At 43.7% G+C, this 16326-nt stretch overlaps 1 protein-coding gene and 1 long non-coding RNA gene across 5 annotated transcripts in view; one reads left to right on the top strand and one right to left on the bottom strand.

Annotated features, from left to right (window-relative positions):
• LOC116820061 (uncharacterized) overlaps positions 1-16326 on the bottom strand; it is a 45732-nt gene that overhangs the window by 15097 nt on the left and 14309 nt on the right. Inside the window, exon 4 of one of the 4 annotated variants that reach the window (XR_004372541.1) lies at positions 10521-10595. The exons of 1 other annotated variant lie outside the window; for it this stretch is intronic. This is a non-coding gene — a long non-coding RNA (uncharacterized LOC116820061). 2 more of the 4 variants (XR_012654696.1, XR_004372539.2) reach the window with 2 other exon arrangements.
• Positions 1-16326, top strand: part of LANCL3 (LanC like family member 3) — a 39532-nt gene that overhangs the window by 21880 nt on the left and 1326 nt on the right. Inside the window, exons 2-4 of the mRNA XM_032772260.2 lie at positions 9299-9422; positions 10456-10653; positions 15602-15809. Coding sequence (XP_032628151.1) covers positions 9299-9422; positions 10456-10653; positions 15602-15809 — 530 coding nt within the window. The remainder of the gene's footprint in view (positions 1-9298; positions 9423-10455; positions 10654-15601; positions 15810-16326) is intronic.

The following is a 16326-nucleotide window of genomic DNA, read 5'->3' as shown; positions in this document are numbered from 1 at the left end:
GCTCTGTGGGATAGCTGCCCACAATGCACCACTCACAACAGCGCTGCAACTGGTGCAAGTGTGGACACACTGCAGCGCTGGTCGCTGTCAGTGTGGACACACTGCAGCGCTGGCCGTACACAGCTGTACGACCACAGCTGTAACGGCCAGCGCTGCAAAACTGTAAGTGTAGACAAGCCCTTAGAGATCAAATGCATGTACACGTGATAAAATATATTATATTTCCTCTTTTCGCTGACAACAGAATTTTCCAATGCCTAATTTTACTCGTATACTTTATTTAGTGGTATCTTTGAATTTAAGTGTGTGTTTGTGAAATAGTCAGCAGTCCAGGGCAGTTCCTTTACAGAAACTTACCCCCTTCTTTATATGACAGTTTCTCTGAAAACATTTATACTCTACATAACCAAATGCCATATATTTATATCTCATTGGACCTGGTCCTATGAGATGCTGAGCAGGGGTGAAAATAAAATTGAACTCTTACTGGTATGGATGCTGGCTCTGCCTCTCCCCGACCAACCTCCCAGAAGGGGCGGGGCCTCAGGTGGAAGGGGCGGGGCTAGGGGGTCAGATTCCTTCAGGCAGCCCATCCACACTGCTTGGCCCACGCTGCCCCGGGCTCCAGTGGCAATTTAAAGGGCCTGGGGCTCTGGCCTGAACCCTCCTATATCCACCTTCCCTCGGTGGCTACTGCCAATCTTCATCTAGCCCCTTTACTCAGGGGCAAACTGCAGCCTGCAGTGGCCACTCATCATTGGCTAGGGGGTTGGACCTGCTGCCTTTCCCTGTAGTTCCAGAACCTCCTGAGGCCTTTCTGCCAGGCCTGAGCTCCACAGCTCAGCCTGCTCCTTCTCCAGCACTGCTCTGTCAAAAGTACCTTTTTCTCCTTCAGGCAGCCAGGTCCACCTCTCTCCAAAGCTGGACAGAGGCTGCCTTCTGGCCCTGCAGCCCTTTTACAGGGCCCAGCCTTCTTTGATTGGCTCTCAGCCCTCTCCAAGGGCTGGCTTTCAGGGCCGGAGCAGGGTGACTGCCTCGCTACACAAGGCTATAGCTGTGTGTCTGTTAACTTGCAAATCTTACGTTACTTGCTCTTTTTAGGCATGTTCTTTCATCCATCCCAGAATATTTTAATTTGGGAGCATTCTTAACTATATGTAGTTAAAATTAAGCTTTGGATTATATTGGTGATCAGTGCTCTGTGGTAGCATTTTCTGCAGGAAAAGTACTGGGTAGGGATGGTGTTTGGAGATGGTTAGTCTGAGACTACACGGCTCCATTAATTAAAGCCTATAACATTCGGGGGTGACAGAGGGATAGAAGCCAACTCCACAGCTCAGAGGCACCTCACACCTCCTCCGGGCTGCTCCATTTGCAGCATCGTTTCCCAATCCCATTGGAAGAACTGGGAGCTATGCTTTGCCACTTCCCTTGGTTAGGAAGGGAAGCTGGAGCTGCTGGGACCTTCTGTTCCCTTCTTTAGGCCTAGGGAGTGCATTGTTAGAGCTGGGTAGCTACAAGCAGCCATAGGAGGAAGTTGCGGGGCAGTAGAACAAGAGTACTCTGGGTCTGGCCTTTGTTTAAGTGGAGGACTGTGTGAGGAACAGAAGGGCCTAGAGGAGGGGAGGCTGAAGGAGCCACTGATGTTTGTTCTCTCTCCCTTAGGATGATCCAGGGTAAGGAGAGTTTGGAGCAAGGTGATTTTAATTTTTCCTTGAGCAAGTAAAGTATTGAACTCTGATGCAGAGTAAATGGATGGAGGCCATCCCTATAGGCCCAACTCACTGCTCTCACTGCCTGGTAGCCATGGCATTAGTATGCTCCTTTCATGTTTTTAAGGCTTTTTCTAGGACCTAGGGCTGCAAACATTTACTTTTTGTTTTTCTTTAAGAGGAAAGTTTAAGTGCAGAAGTTGATGACTTTGGTGCTCTTTGCCCCAGGCAAGTGAGATATGCTGTTATAGCATGCTAGCAGTTATAAGAGTGTTGCATTGTCTTCCTCAGCAATTATCTGGTTCCCTCACCAGGGATAAACTATGGTTTCAGGTTGGAATCAGGATTAGTGTCTCATAAAAGAGAGTGGCCCTCTTGTTGTATTGTTGCCAAGGCAAGGGATGTGAGTCAGAAGAAAAGAAAAAAGGGATCTGACATTTTCTTTTTTAAGAAAAAAGTAATGTTGCCTCTTTTCAACCTAAGCAGCTAGTCAAATTGTGGGGCGCTGAGGATTTTCCAGATGGAAGTAGAAATTGATAGTCAGTTACTCTCTTTGATGCAATCTTGTTTATTTACAAGAAATGCACAAAGTTCTGCTTCTCTGAATACAAGAGAAATCAAGAACAAAAGGAGCAGTATCTGAGCATTCAGCCTCTGTAACCAGCAGACCCAGACACCCTCTCTCTAAATTTTTTCCAGGTTCATACTGTGCTCACAGGCTATTGCTTGGCTTTCTTGTTTTTTTGCCTCTCCCTCTCTGTCTGTCATCAGTTTGTGTGTTCTGCCTTTCTCTTCTTAGTGATGTTAAAGCATCAGCCAGTCTGCATTAGCAACAGTGCAGTGCTATTCTAGATGGTATCACTTGAGAATCAGTACTTCAGGGAATGGTGTCAAAAATGTGATGTGGCTGCCACTGTTTGGAAGGGATGCAGATAGCAAAATACTTCTACTGCACTACGACAGTTGTATACCAATCAAACGGAAGTAACATTGTGGAGGATTAGGCCCTTGCCATCTTTGTAACCATGAAGCCTTCCAATCCAGACAGGAGGCCTCTGGTTTCCTTGGAGAGCCCACATCTCTCACTCTTTCCATTCAGGCTCCTGTTTTGGGATTTACCTGCAAGACAAAAGAGTGAGCAGTACATTCCCTGAAAAGGTTCTTGAAACATTCATGGTTGCTGCTGGCCCAGCAGTAAGAGACAGGGCTTACAAAGCTTGAGAACTGAATTTTGGTGTCCTGCAATGCAGCACACTGTCATTAGACTACTGGGCTGAGCCCCAGCCCATCTTAATGCTGGAGTCAGCTGGGCTCCTTAATACAGAAATGTTCTTCATTTTACAGCTATTGTGCATGCCATAGCTGCTTCAAAAGCTCCCTCTGCTGGGTGTTCAGAATACTTCATTATGAGATTTCAAAACAAAGCCTTTTGATAGTACGGCACGAATTTCAATTACTATTTTTGACATTGTTATAAAATATTTCAAGAAATATATGGTTGAAATCATTTAGATCCCTTTATTAGAGTAACATCAGGGAGAGATTTGATCTGTTAAGTCTATAGCCAGTAACTTTTATATGCATAAAACAAGGCTTCTGGTATAATACAATAAATACAAATGTTACATTCTAGAACAGTGGTTTTCAACCTTTTTTCATTTGCAGACCCCTAAAAAATTTCAAATGAGCTGCGGACCTCTTTGAAAATCTTAGACATAGTCTGCAAACACCCAATGGCCCATGAACCACAGGTTGAAAATCACTGTTCTAGAACTATTAAATAATAATACTTGGCACTTACGTAGTGCTTTTTGTCATAGATGTACACAATGCAGTACAACAATATAGTTGTAACAAAACAAATAAGGTTCTCATTCCTAGGCGCTTACAATGTAAAGGCAGCAGGTATGGTACACTGTACTATATAGCAGTGTTTCTCAAGGGGAGAGTCGTAACCCCCAAATGCAGTCATAAAGGTCATGAGTTGTTGAAAAGTGTATTACAATATTAAGCAAAGCAAATCTCTCTTCCCCCACTTCTCATGCACGCTTACCCTTCAAGGAAAGTATTTTCTGTCAACCTCTATGCGTGCACAAATGAGCTAGGCTTAACAGGCTTAACATTGTCCTGATACCGTTTTTTTTTGTTTTTTTTAACTCTTATGGTACTGTATAAGGGAATCATGAAAATGTTTGACTTTGAATAAAGGGTGTCTAACCTGAAAAGGGTGAGAAATTCTACCATGTGGTAATGAACAGCCAGAAGGGGTGAATGGTTGTTATACACCAAACAATTCCCAGTGGGTTTTTTTGGTAGGGTTTTATTTATTTACTGAATGAGATGCTTGGCTTAAATTAGTTGGGAACCTGTTGCTAAACACATGGTGTCTTCATGAAAGGAGACGGGTACTCTGGACTGACAAAATAGACAGATGAAGAGACTGTGGACCGAGCATAGTTAAGTCCTTAAATGGTGTATTTAAGGGTGATTGAGGAAGTAAGTGTAACCCTTCTGCCCCTCTGAGCTGGCAGCAACAAGGGCTGGGTTCAGTATCCAGGGGTTCCGTTTCAATAACACAAGGCATAACCGGCTCAAGCCCCCACCCAGTGACCTGGAACACTTACATACCACACCCTCTTGGGCGCCTCTAGGAGGCAATACTTCCCTCTTGCAAGCACGGAGTCTGAGCGTAGCAAAATCCTTTTAATAAAGGAAGAAAACAATGCGGCATCCCATTGGAGAAACACTACAAATAGGATTATAACACAAACCATAAACAAAAACCCACCTCCAAGTACGTTTGGTGAAGTCCTTTTCCCCTTAGGGTCTTAAGTCCAATCACCCCAAAGTCCAACAACCCAAAAGTCTCTGGTCAGTGCCACCCCAGAATTCAAGAGTTTATCTGCAGAGTTTTACCCCCCCAGCCTGGGTGGAAATCGGGGGGGAGTCCACACAGGGTGTTAAGGGGCACCTTACGTGGGCCAGAGCCAACTGCTCCACCTCTCCATGGAGTTCTGCTGCAGCCTTCACCATGAGCAGCTCCACCACACCAGCTGTGCCGCTCCTCCAGCTGTCCCTGCAAACCGCTTCACTCTGCTCACTGTTCCATGGGCTGCTCCAACACACTGCAAACTGCTCCGCTTTGCCAGCCACTTAATGATAAGTCTTCAGGCTCCCCCACTAGTTAACACAGCACTCAGTGCTCTCAGCTCTTTCAGTGATTTCAGCACTTAGTAAGGGAGCCCTGGTGCTGGGTCACCATTGGCCCAACATGAATTCAGCTCAGCAGTCTCTAGATGGACTCCTAACAGAATCAAAATTAGCTCTACTCTTTAACAGGGGAGAGAGGAGGATGTGTAATTGGTGTTCCAGGCCCTCAAAAGGGGCCCATACCATCAGATACACACACACCAGTCCCCAACCTCTCTCAATTCAATGGGTTTTGGAAACCATGTCCCTTGTCTAGCAAGTGTAATTTAATCTATATTGAGATATCTCTGTCATAAAGCAGTCTCATAGTTTGTCATTCACATAATCAGGTAGCAACACTTTATTTATTGTGCCCCAATAACAAAGAAATTGGGGATCCCAGAGCTGTCAAAATAACCATCCCAGGTTGCCTTGCTGGGTGTGCCCATGCAAATATCTGAGATATCACACTTCTGATATTCTTTCCTCACTTCCCATAATTCACTACCAGATGTCAGGGTAGGACTCATCCTGGCTCTGCTTACGTAAGAGCTATGGGAGATCACATCATCCATCACCAGAAAACAGTAGCTGTTTAACAGCACGCAGCAACGTTACTCAGTGTTTCAGAAGAGAAAAAAAAGTCTTTCCTATTTAACTGAAATTGCAAGGAAAACATAGGCAGGCAGATTGTAATGATCTGCACTGAAATGTAGTGAGGATATTAAGATTAACACATCTACTGTTATTAAAGATTCTATAGAACTCTTTATATCCACATAAATCTAATCTGAAAAATAGTACCTGCAGAAGTGCAATGCTTCTTACTGCCATTCAGCTATTGCCTTAAAGGAATAATGCCACCTACTGAATGACCAACATGTATTAAATGTGACAGCCTTTGAAGTGGCCTGGGAAAAACAGTTTACCAGAATTACAACTACCTCAAAGACAAGGATTTGTATGGATTATGAAAGCGTTTCCCTACTGGCCTTATTTTTGTCACCATCAAAGCATCTCACAGATGGTTTGGAGTTGGTTGGAGTTGGTATACAGTTTATCCTTCCTAACAATTTGCAGTTGGTGCTTCTGGCTATTTTTTTTGCTGGCTCAAAGGAAAACCACAAGTAAAATTCAATACTACAGTAATTCCCCCCTCAAAAAATACATTAAGATAGAGTTAAGTTTGGGCGCATATATCAATAATTTAGGATAAAAACATTACAGAGATGTCATTTTCCCAGACAATTGTGAGCCGAGATTAAATTTAAAAGAAAGCGAAGTGTGTTAAGGTATGGAAATGCACATTAAGTAACCCAAGCATGCTTAATTCTGCCCTGTAATAATACCATGCAATGATCGTATGGTTGTGTTTGAGGTCCAGGATTAAATGACACTTTTTCTTTTTTTAAGACACCGTGATGGCGGATCTAGGGACAAGCCCCTAATTCATATTTCTTTTCAAAAGAAAAATTGTTTAGGGATTTTAACACAAGCTAACTGAAGCTAAGAGTATTATCAATGGTTTACTGTTGAACTTGGAGGACGTATCCAATGGGTTCCGCAGGGGTCAGTTCTGGGTCCAGTACTAGTCAATGTTTTCATTAATGACTTGGATAATGCAGTGGAGAGTATCCTTGTGAAATTTGCAGATGATGCCAAGCTGGGAGGGGTTGTAAGCACTTTGGAGGACAGGATTAGAATTCAAAACAACCTTGACAAATTGGAGAGCTGGTATGAAATAAACAAGATGAAATTCAGTAAAGCCGAGTGCAAAGTACTTCACTTAGGAAGAAAAGAAATCAAATGAGCAGCTACAAAATGGGGAATACATGGCTGGGCAGTAATACCGCTGAAAAGGATCTGGGGCAGGGGTAATCAATTAGTTTTTTTGTCAGACTCCAGATTTCATGATGAAGGCCCAGGATCCAGAGAAAATAATAAAAAAAACCCAACAATAATAATAAGTAAATTTAAAAGATTTTGGGCTCCGTTCAAAAGAGTCTGGCAGTCCAGATTGGGCCCGCGGTCCACCTATTGACTACTCCTCATCTGGGGGTTACAGCGGATTACAAATTGAACATGAGTCAACAGCGTGATGCAGTTGTGAAAAAAACTCTAATAATTTTGGCATGTTTTAACCAGAGTGTCATATGTTAGACTAGGGAGGTAATTATCTTGCTCTACACGGCACTGGCGAGGCCTCAGCTGGAGTACATTGTACAGTTCTGGGCATGCCAGTTTAAGAAAGATGTGGACAAATTGGAGAGAGTCCGGAGGAGAGCAACAAAAATAAAAGGTTTAGAAAACCTGATCTCTGAGGAAAAATTAAAAAACCTGGGCATATTTAGTGTTGAGAAAAAAAGACTGAGAGAGGGACCTGATAATCCTCAAGTATGTTAATGGCTGTTACAAAGAGTACTCTGTGTCTACTGAAGGCAGGACAAGATGAAATCTGCTTAATCTATAGAAAGAGAGATTTCGGTTAGAGATATTAGGAAAAGCTTTCTAACTATAAGCATAGTTAAGCTCTAGAATGGCCTTCCCAGGGTGTTTGTGGAATCCTCGTCATTGGAGGTTTTTAAGAACAGGTTACACAAACATCTGTCAGGGATGGTTTATGTATGCCTGGTACTGCCTCATTTCAGGGGGCTGGACTAGATGACCTCTTGAGGTCTCTTCCAGCCCTACATTTCTATGATTGTATGATAATCACAAAACTGAAAAGAATTCAGAGCCATTGGTGCAAATGCAGTGAACCTAAGGTGACTAGTTCTAAACACTAACAAAAAATGAGTGAAGTCTATGATTATTAATAACCTTATTCATTTGTATTGCAGTAACACTAAAAAACTCTGATCAGGGTTCTGTTGTGCAAGGGGGTGTACAAATATCACAGTCACTTTGAGCAGTTTGTAGCAGAGAATACTTTATTTGGGTACAAGTGAGGTAACAGAGAGAGATTTTTCCAACCATTTTCTTCCTGTCAAGGCCTAAATAACACCAACTACATTCGCCTCATTTTGCTCATCCGACAATGGTGCATGGCTTTTCAAGAACACTGCCTGCATACTTGACAGTTCAAAAGGCATTCTTTAAAATGAAGAGCTCATTATAAGTCCTATAGCACAAGTAGTTTATTTGAGACGAGTAATGGTAAGGTTATCATTAGTTTTTATTTCTGTTACTAGTCCTGTCAGGATTCATTATATTCTTCTTTTATTTCTCTGCCTCCTGATGTCACTTTTCTCTTCTATTTCTCTCTTCACAAGAGGGAAAAAGGATTATTTGTGAAATGCTTTTTTCCTACAGACTACGCCTGAATTAATGATTCAGGCAATTAAAATTTCTAGAAATGAACCTCTCTTAGCTTCCTTACGGAGGGTCAGCCAGTAACAGATGTGAGTAGTAGAGAGGCAATTGCTAATCAACACAGGAAAGTGCATATCATTAGAGCCCTAATTAAGAAAATGTAAAACAGATTCCTAATTGACTACTGAGATGCAAAGTCAGTTCTTGAAAAAGTACATGTCCTATGAAACAAATTAATAGGTAGCCAACTTTTCCTTCTAATGCTGTAATGTGGGCCATCATCCAATTATTTACGAATCAATAAACACAAGGCAGCTTTGACCTGTTTGTGGTGATAAAGCATTGCAAACAGCTACCCTCTAACCAGCTGTACAACCACTAACCACTTTATTTTCAGTAATGTTGCCTTGAGATAAGAGGTATGCACCCAGACATGTTGTGTGATAGGATGGTCCTTAACCCCAGTGTCTCCTATACCAACATTTAATCCTCAACTACAACCACAAATGAAACAAACAAGAAAATTTAATGCGCCTTCCTCCAATTTAATACCTTCTCCATTTCCTCTTGTGTTATGTTGCTTAAAAGCTCCTTACATATTGTTCCGTATGCCTGGAACAGCCTGTCAGCATTCATCCACCAAGCACCCTTGCTTCTCCTTAGAATCCACTTCCTCTAAGAATCTCTCCTTTCTCGTCATTAGTAACTGCACACTCTCCATTCCCTGAGTGGTTGTCTTGTGTCTCATCTTCTGCTTGTTAATGACATTTCACTTAGACTGTAAAATCTTTGGAAGAGAGAGCATCTCTCTTTCATTGGGCCTTACTCTGATCCTATTGAAATCCATGGGAATTTTGTCACTGACTTAGTTGAAGCAGGATTTAGGCCTGTATGTGAGACATGTTTTGTAATCCTGCCACACTATATAAATGATTGTTGTTGTTAATAACATTACTGTATACATTATACATGCATGCAGAGGCCATGCTCTAATATATGTGCCAGGATGAAAAAAAGGGAGCTGTATGACTTTTAAAAGGGAAAATTGTTATAAGAGTCTGTCTCTTTTGGTGTTTTCTGCTTAGACATTGACCCCAGGGCAGATCAGATCAATTTGCCAGGCGATATTAGAATCTGGGAAGCAGTATGCTGTGAAGAAGAGGAAACCATGCCCACTCATGTACTCTTATTATGGAACAGAATACCTTGGTGAGTAGAACACAGCAACCGCTTAGAAACCAAGGCATTGCTTTGACACCAAGCTAATAGACCACTTAGAAACAAGACATTGGCAGGCAAACAATGTGTACAGTCTGCTTTTCCTAACTAACAAATGGTCATACAGGTAAATGGACAGATATTGTATGTGGGCCACCTAAAATGAATGTAGTGATTAGTGCTAGTTATACGCTGCATATTGCCACTAGGCTCCAATATTTCCCTTCTGCAGAAAAACTTGTAATAGGGGAAAAATCCATAAACTTTGTGAGATTCCTCACTGAGTTGGGGCCTTTGCCTCTTTGAAGCGAGGAGTTTGCAGCTGTTATGTATTTGTGAAATGCAGTAGGGAAATGTTTTATCTGTGCTTTAATTTTCATTACTCTCAAATGTTGCCACTGTGTAGTGAGATGGGTGAATTCATACTGAGTTTTTCTTTAAATTTAGGAATCTGAAAGATGTAAGTGGTAACAAATCTTTGAGTTGCATGTATAAGACCTTTACTCAACACAGTCTTATAACTGTCAAAACAAGACAGGCAGGGCCGGCTCCAGGCACCAGCATTCCAAGCAGGCGCTTGGGGTGGCAGTCTGCAAGGGGCGGCAGTCCGTGTGTTTTTGCCGCCCCAAGCAGCAAACTGAATTGCCACCGCGAACGGTGGGGGCAATCCATGTGCCGTTAGGACAGCACATGCATTTCCACGGCAGTGGCAATTCGGCAGCAGCTTCTATGTTCAGCTGCCCACAGCGGCAATTCACTGGCAGCTTCTGTCTTCAGCCGGAAGACAGAAGCTGCCAATTGCCGCTGCCGCGGAAACGTGCTTGCCACCCTAACGGCACAAGGACTGCCCCCCACCGTCCGCAGTGGCAATTGGACGCGCTGTTTGGGGTGGCAAAAACACTAGAGCTGGCCCTGAAGACAGGAGACCCATCTGCACCACACAGAAATTATTTCCAGTAGAAAGATGCAGTGTGATGGGTCTGTGAGCAAAAATAATTCTTTAAACCATTCCTGTTCTTTACAGGTGCAGCCCATGGCCTTTCATCCATCCTTCAGATGCTGCTGTCCTATTACGAGTACCTTCAGCCTGCAGATCAGGAGCTTGTATGGCAGAGCATTGATTTTCTTATGGACCAAGAACAGAACAGCAACTGGCCTCCTGAACTGGGAGAGACAATTAAGCGGGAGAGTGAGCTTGTGCACTGGTGTCACGGAGCTCCAGGTCCTTTTCATATTGATGCTGTGAAGTAGCCAGATGTTACCAATTACAATGCTTTTCACACTAAATAATTCCATTGCAAAAATAACGTCAGGTCAAATTTTACTGATTTTTACCATTTATGCTTTTTTCAGTTAAGTTTTTTTTGTTTATTACTGAAGTGGGTGGAAGATCAGGCAATGAAGGAAGTTCCCAAAACTCTTTGAGGTACTTTCAAATATGTTGTTACAAAAGCCATTAAAATCCAATAGTACAATATGTCACCTGATGACCTAGCTGTAATGCCCTGTACTCTCATACAAGAAGCCCAAGTATGATCTCTGTATTCCAAGCCTTTGCTCCCAAGCATAGCAGGGACTTCAGTGCATGATATATATGAGTTACAAGGCAAGTCCTGGTTGGCTGGAGGGTGAAGGTGGCCTTAGTGTACTGAAAGGGGCACAGCCAATACCAGACTTAGTATTTATGGTGGGCTTGGAAAAGTTTTTTGCCTCTTCCCCTCAAACATAGCCTATTTCTGTCTGTTGCTATTGTACACTTATGCACAGATCTGACCTAAGGATTTTTTTAAGGGAAGGGAAGTAGCAAATATGTCCAATGGCTGGAGAGGAACACCTACATGGGGAAGTGCCACTGGAAATCTCCATTACATGCGTCTGATGAAATGGGTATTCACCCACGAAAGCTTATGCTCCAATACATCTGTTAGTGTATAAGGTGCCACAGGACTCTTTGTTGCTTTCTACATGGGGAAGGCTCTGAGTTGCTCTAGAGAATTCTTTTCCAGGTATCTGCCTGGTGGGTCTTGCCCACATGCTCAGGATCTAACTGATCACTTTATTTGGGGTTGGGAAAGAATTGGCAGAGACCTGGCAGCGGTGTGTGGGGAGGGGAGTGTTCACCTTCCTCTGCAGCATGGGGCACGGGTCATTTGCAGCTTTACATTAGTGTAAATGGTGGATTCTCTGTAACTTGAAGCCTTTGAACCAGATTTTAGGACTTCAGTACCTCAGCCAGAGGTTAGGGGTCTATTACAGGAGTGAGTGGGTGAGATTCTGTGGCCTGCAATGTGCAGGTCAGACTAGATGATCATGATGGTCCCTTCTGGCCTTAAAGTCTATGGTCTATGAGTATGCAAAATGTTAATTGTGGAATTTGCCCAAATTCAAGAGCTCTGGGAGGGAGGGGAAGCTTCTGTCTGAGTTCCATGCTGACTCCAGTTGAGTCTCTCACTCTTGCTTTAGCAGTGTTTGCTTGTGCTGTTGTATATTGAAATTACTTCCTAGCAGAACGTAGTGGTCTAACTGTTCTTACTGGCTTTGTAACCTAAACCTAGGCGATAGCAGCAAAAATTGACACAGTGCTCCAGTACCGTTCATTTTGTTAAACAAAGTTCAGGAGCAGAGATCCATGTATTTTAAAAGTCTTCTTTTCAAATTGCAAACAGTGCAACATGATTAGAGCCCTTAACTGTGCATTCTGCCGAAGCTTTATCTTTTTCCTGACGTGTAGGGAGTGAAGGTCCCTTTTCCCTGATCCTTCCCTGTGGGTGAAAGGAAGTGAAACCAGCTTTGTTCAGTTAATTTCTCTCTTGGAAAGAAATAAATTTAGACTCCAATGGGAATTTGGCCCACTGTTTGTGTGCTGGTGATATCTGTGTGGCAGAGGCCCCTTTGGCAGGCTCACCTGCCCTCTGCCCACTAATCCATCTCCCGGCCAGCACTTCTAACAATACAAACCATGAAGAAATTTCAAACGGCCACAGTCTCTCATTACGGAACAGCCAACTGGATGAAAGTTTCTTGCTTCCTCCTCAATGGTGAATATTTCCCCACAAAATTATACGAGTTTGTGGTGCAGGATGGGCAGTATTTAGTCCTGTCCCAGGGACCGATTGATAGTCTGCTACCTCACAACACAGCAGGGCTAGAACTGGATGATTTACACTATTAGAAAACAGGGGCTTTCCAGTGGGATACAGCACTTACTCTCAGCCATCAGAGCATCAAGATATCAAGTGGTTAAAATTGGGATGTTTAATGGACAGTTACTTGAGGTAATTTTTAGAGCCTTCTAAATATTCTGATTTTCCTTTCCCTGGGAGTCCTCTATGTTGTGCCCTTCATCAATCATGAGTAATGCAGCCATTACTCAATACCACACCACTATATATTTTGTATGTGTCACTGAGAGCTATTTTAAATAGGTTTTTTGAGATTCAAATTTTTTAAAAATTCAGGCTCTATTTGTATCCCTTCTCATGTAGCATCTATCTTTTAGTTACTGTGAATCCAACTCCACAGCGATCACATGGAGATTATAACTAATAAAACTGAATCACCTCTAAAAATGACTTAAAATGGTTTTTTCATACATAAAAAGGACATGACTGACAGCCAGCATCTCAGGATCTGCCAGGGCTAGAATACAGTGCAATGTGTCCCATTGGAAAGGGGGTTAGTTCTCATTTCTAGGGCCTAGTCTACACTACGTGTTTAAACTGAATTTAGCAGCGTTAAACCAATTTAACCCTGCACCCGTCCACACAACGAGGCCCTTAATATCGATATAAAGGGCTCTTTAAACCGGTTTCTGTACTCCTCCCCGATGAGAGGGTTGCGTGTCGTATTGCCATACTCGGATTAGGATTAGTGTGGCTGCAAATCAATGGTATTGGCTGCCAGGCCAGTATGCCACGTGCCCTTGTAGACTGCTCTGGAGCATCTGAACTCGGGATGCCTGGCCAGGTACGAGGAAGCCGCCGAACTTTTGAATTGCATTTCTGTTTGCAGCGTGGCAGCTCTGATCAGCACGGGTGGCGTGCAGTCCAATCAAAAGAGCTGCCAATCATGGACCGTGATGGGAGTATGATCTTGATCGCTGTATGGGGAGACATCTGTTCTATCACAGTCGTGAAGAAGCCGAAATGCCAAGCATTTGAAAACAAAATCTCCGGCTGATCAAACAGAGTCACAGCAACAGTGCTGTGTGACAGCGTAATGGAAGCAATAGAATCAGATGGCGCTCCTGGAGAGGAGGGAGGGGGACTGGGACTCAGCTATCCCATAACGTCCCCGTGCTCTCCAAAGTATTTGATGCTTGGCTGAGCTCCCAATGTGCTTAGGAAAACGCGCTTGTCGGGGTGTTCAGGTATAGCTCATCAATTCCCCCTCCTCCGTGAGAAAGGGAAAAAAAATATTTTTGACTTTTTTTTCAACGTCACCCTATGTCTACTGCATGCGCTGGATAGAGCAGTGCTACGGACGAACGCACATCTCTGCCTCCCTCGCTCCCCTCCGTCCAGGTGGCAACCAGTACGTACAGGACTGATAGCGTCCTCGTCATCATCCCATGGATGCTCCTGGTGGCCTCAGGTGAGGTCGGACGGGGGCGCTGGTGTAAGAATAGGAATGACTTCTGGTCATTCCGCGATGGTAAAAAAGCTGGTAATGTCTTTATCATAGCAACTGGGGGCTGAGTCTTTCACCCCCCCCTTTCTGTCTAAGAAATTTCTGTACTGCCTCGCTTATCTAGGTGAGATTGCTGGGCTCCTTCCCCCGCCATTAATGTTCCTGCTGGATATCTAGCAGCTGGAGGGCTTCCTCCCCTCATTTTACTCACTACAAAGTCACGGTGTTTCTATTTGCTGCTTCTTTATTATTCATCACACATGGGGGACACTGCGACAGTAGCCGGACAGAGTGGGGGAGAGAAGCAAGGGTGAGATTGTTGCAGGGGCCCCCTAGAGGGCTTGCAGCTCTATATTTCGACAGGAGCACTGTGCTCTCTGGTTTTGATACACTGGTTCTCTAGTTTACTTGCCCCACTTACTGGCAGCAAAGCGAGGACTGATCTATTTTAGATCAAACCATAAAGGAGGAATGACCGGGGAGTCATCCTTTTTTTTCTTTGCTCCTGGCCAACTCAGCGTAAGGCCGCCAGGAGCCGCCTGACAGCAGCAGACGGTTCAGGAGCTGATGTAACGTCATCTCATGCTTACAGGCCAGCGACCGTCGACGGATGGTAACCGTCTCTGCTACTTGCAAAGGAATGATGCTGTGTGTAGCACTGCGGTCGCTCTGTGCTAGCTTCCAGACTCATGCGTGACAAAGGCAAACGGAGCTCTGGTGACGCGTTATGGATCTGCCGGGCAATCAGTGGAAAAAAGGGTCGAATGGATTGTCTGCCGTTTGCTTTCTGGAGGAAGGATTGAGTGACGGCATTTACCCAGAATCACCCACGACACTGTTTTTGCACCATCATGCATTGGGATCTCAACCCAGAATTCCAATGGGCGGGGGAGACTGCAGGAACTATGGGATAGCTACGGGATAGCTACCCACAGTGCAACGCTCCAGAAATAGACGCTAGCCTCGATACATGGACGCACACCGCCAAATTATTGTGCTTTGTGTGGCTGCTTGCACTCGACTTTATACAATCTGTTTTACAAAACCGGTCTATGTAAAATCGGAATAATCCTGTAGTGTAGACGTACCCTAGGTCTGTAGAAATGAGAACTACTGGGTCTTAAATCTGTCATTGTTGCAAGACTAATTTTTGCCCATCCTTGGTCTTGGGTCAGTGTGATTTGGTGGGGGAACTCGACATCTTTGGGAGAGAAGAAAATGTCTTGTCTTGTGGCTGGCTGGTTTAGACACAAAAATGTGGCTGCTGTTTTAAGCTGCTTTAGGGGTTTGAAAAGTTAGTCCTGGAATGAGATGGCTAGTGGAGTGACTGCATGTGAGGCCTTTAAAGGTGCATGATAAGTTGCATTTATCACATGACTCAATTTATCAGACTGCTACCACCCTCACATATGTGGCATTTACACTTAGTGAATATATATCATAGATGAGATTTTCCATATTCTTATGTATTGATCATATAACGTTATGCCAGCTGGACTGTACTTATAAAAACAAAACTGATTTCTCTGCTGTTTCCCTAGGTATTGCATACCTGTTTGCTAAAGCTTATCTGATTTCCAAGAAGCCCCAGTATCTGGACACTTGTATCCGCTGTGGGGAACTGACATGGCAGAAGGGCCTGCTGAAGAAGGGACCTGGAATTTGCCATGGAGTGGCTGGTAGTGCCTATGTGTTCCTACTCCTATATAGGCTTACTGGAAACTCTAAATACATCTATAGATCACAAAGGTTAGTATTCTCACCATTCAGCAGCGCCTCACTTTGGCTTTGGGGTGTATTATTGTTACTAAGTTTGGTGAAATACAAAGAACACTCTCAGAACCTTGCATAGTCTATGGTCACAATTCCTTCAAGTGGCTTAAATCTTTAAACATCCAAAACAGAACTAAAAATGCCCAGAGCTAACAGAACACAAAACAATTTAAACAGGGACATTCTGTCTCTAGAGCAGAACATGCTCACAGATTTTACATTCTAACAACCTATTTCTTCCTCAGACTAGTCCAGCCTCTTTTTAGAGTCTACATTCAAATAGGGTCATGAGCAATTGATTACATTAACTGATGAAGTGCTTGTAGTGTGACTCCGCAACCCTTTACTGGGATTAAACTCAAAAAGGTCCATGCTACTGACTGACTTTTTGTACCTCCCCCTATGGTTGCCATGGGGGGTGAGGGCTAGAGGAATGGCACTAGATGGCACTGAAGTTCTGAATACTCAGAGTGCCTAAATATGGTGTGGATAC

This window comes from Chelonoidis abingdonii, chromosome 1 (genome assembly GCF_003597395.2).
Source record: "Chelonoidis abingdonii isolate Lonesome George chromosome 1, CheloAbing_2.0, whole genome shotgun sequence".
Classification (NCBI taxonomy): Eukaryota; Metazoa; Chordata; order Testudines; family Testudinidae; genus Chelonoidis; species Chelonoidis abingdonii.
This window is presented reverse-complemented; position numbering and strand designations above follow the sequence as displayed.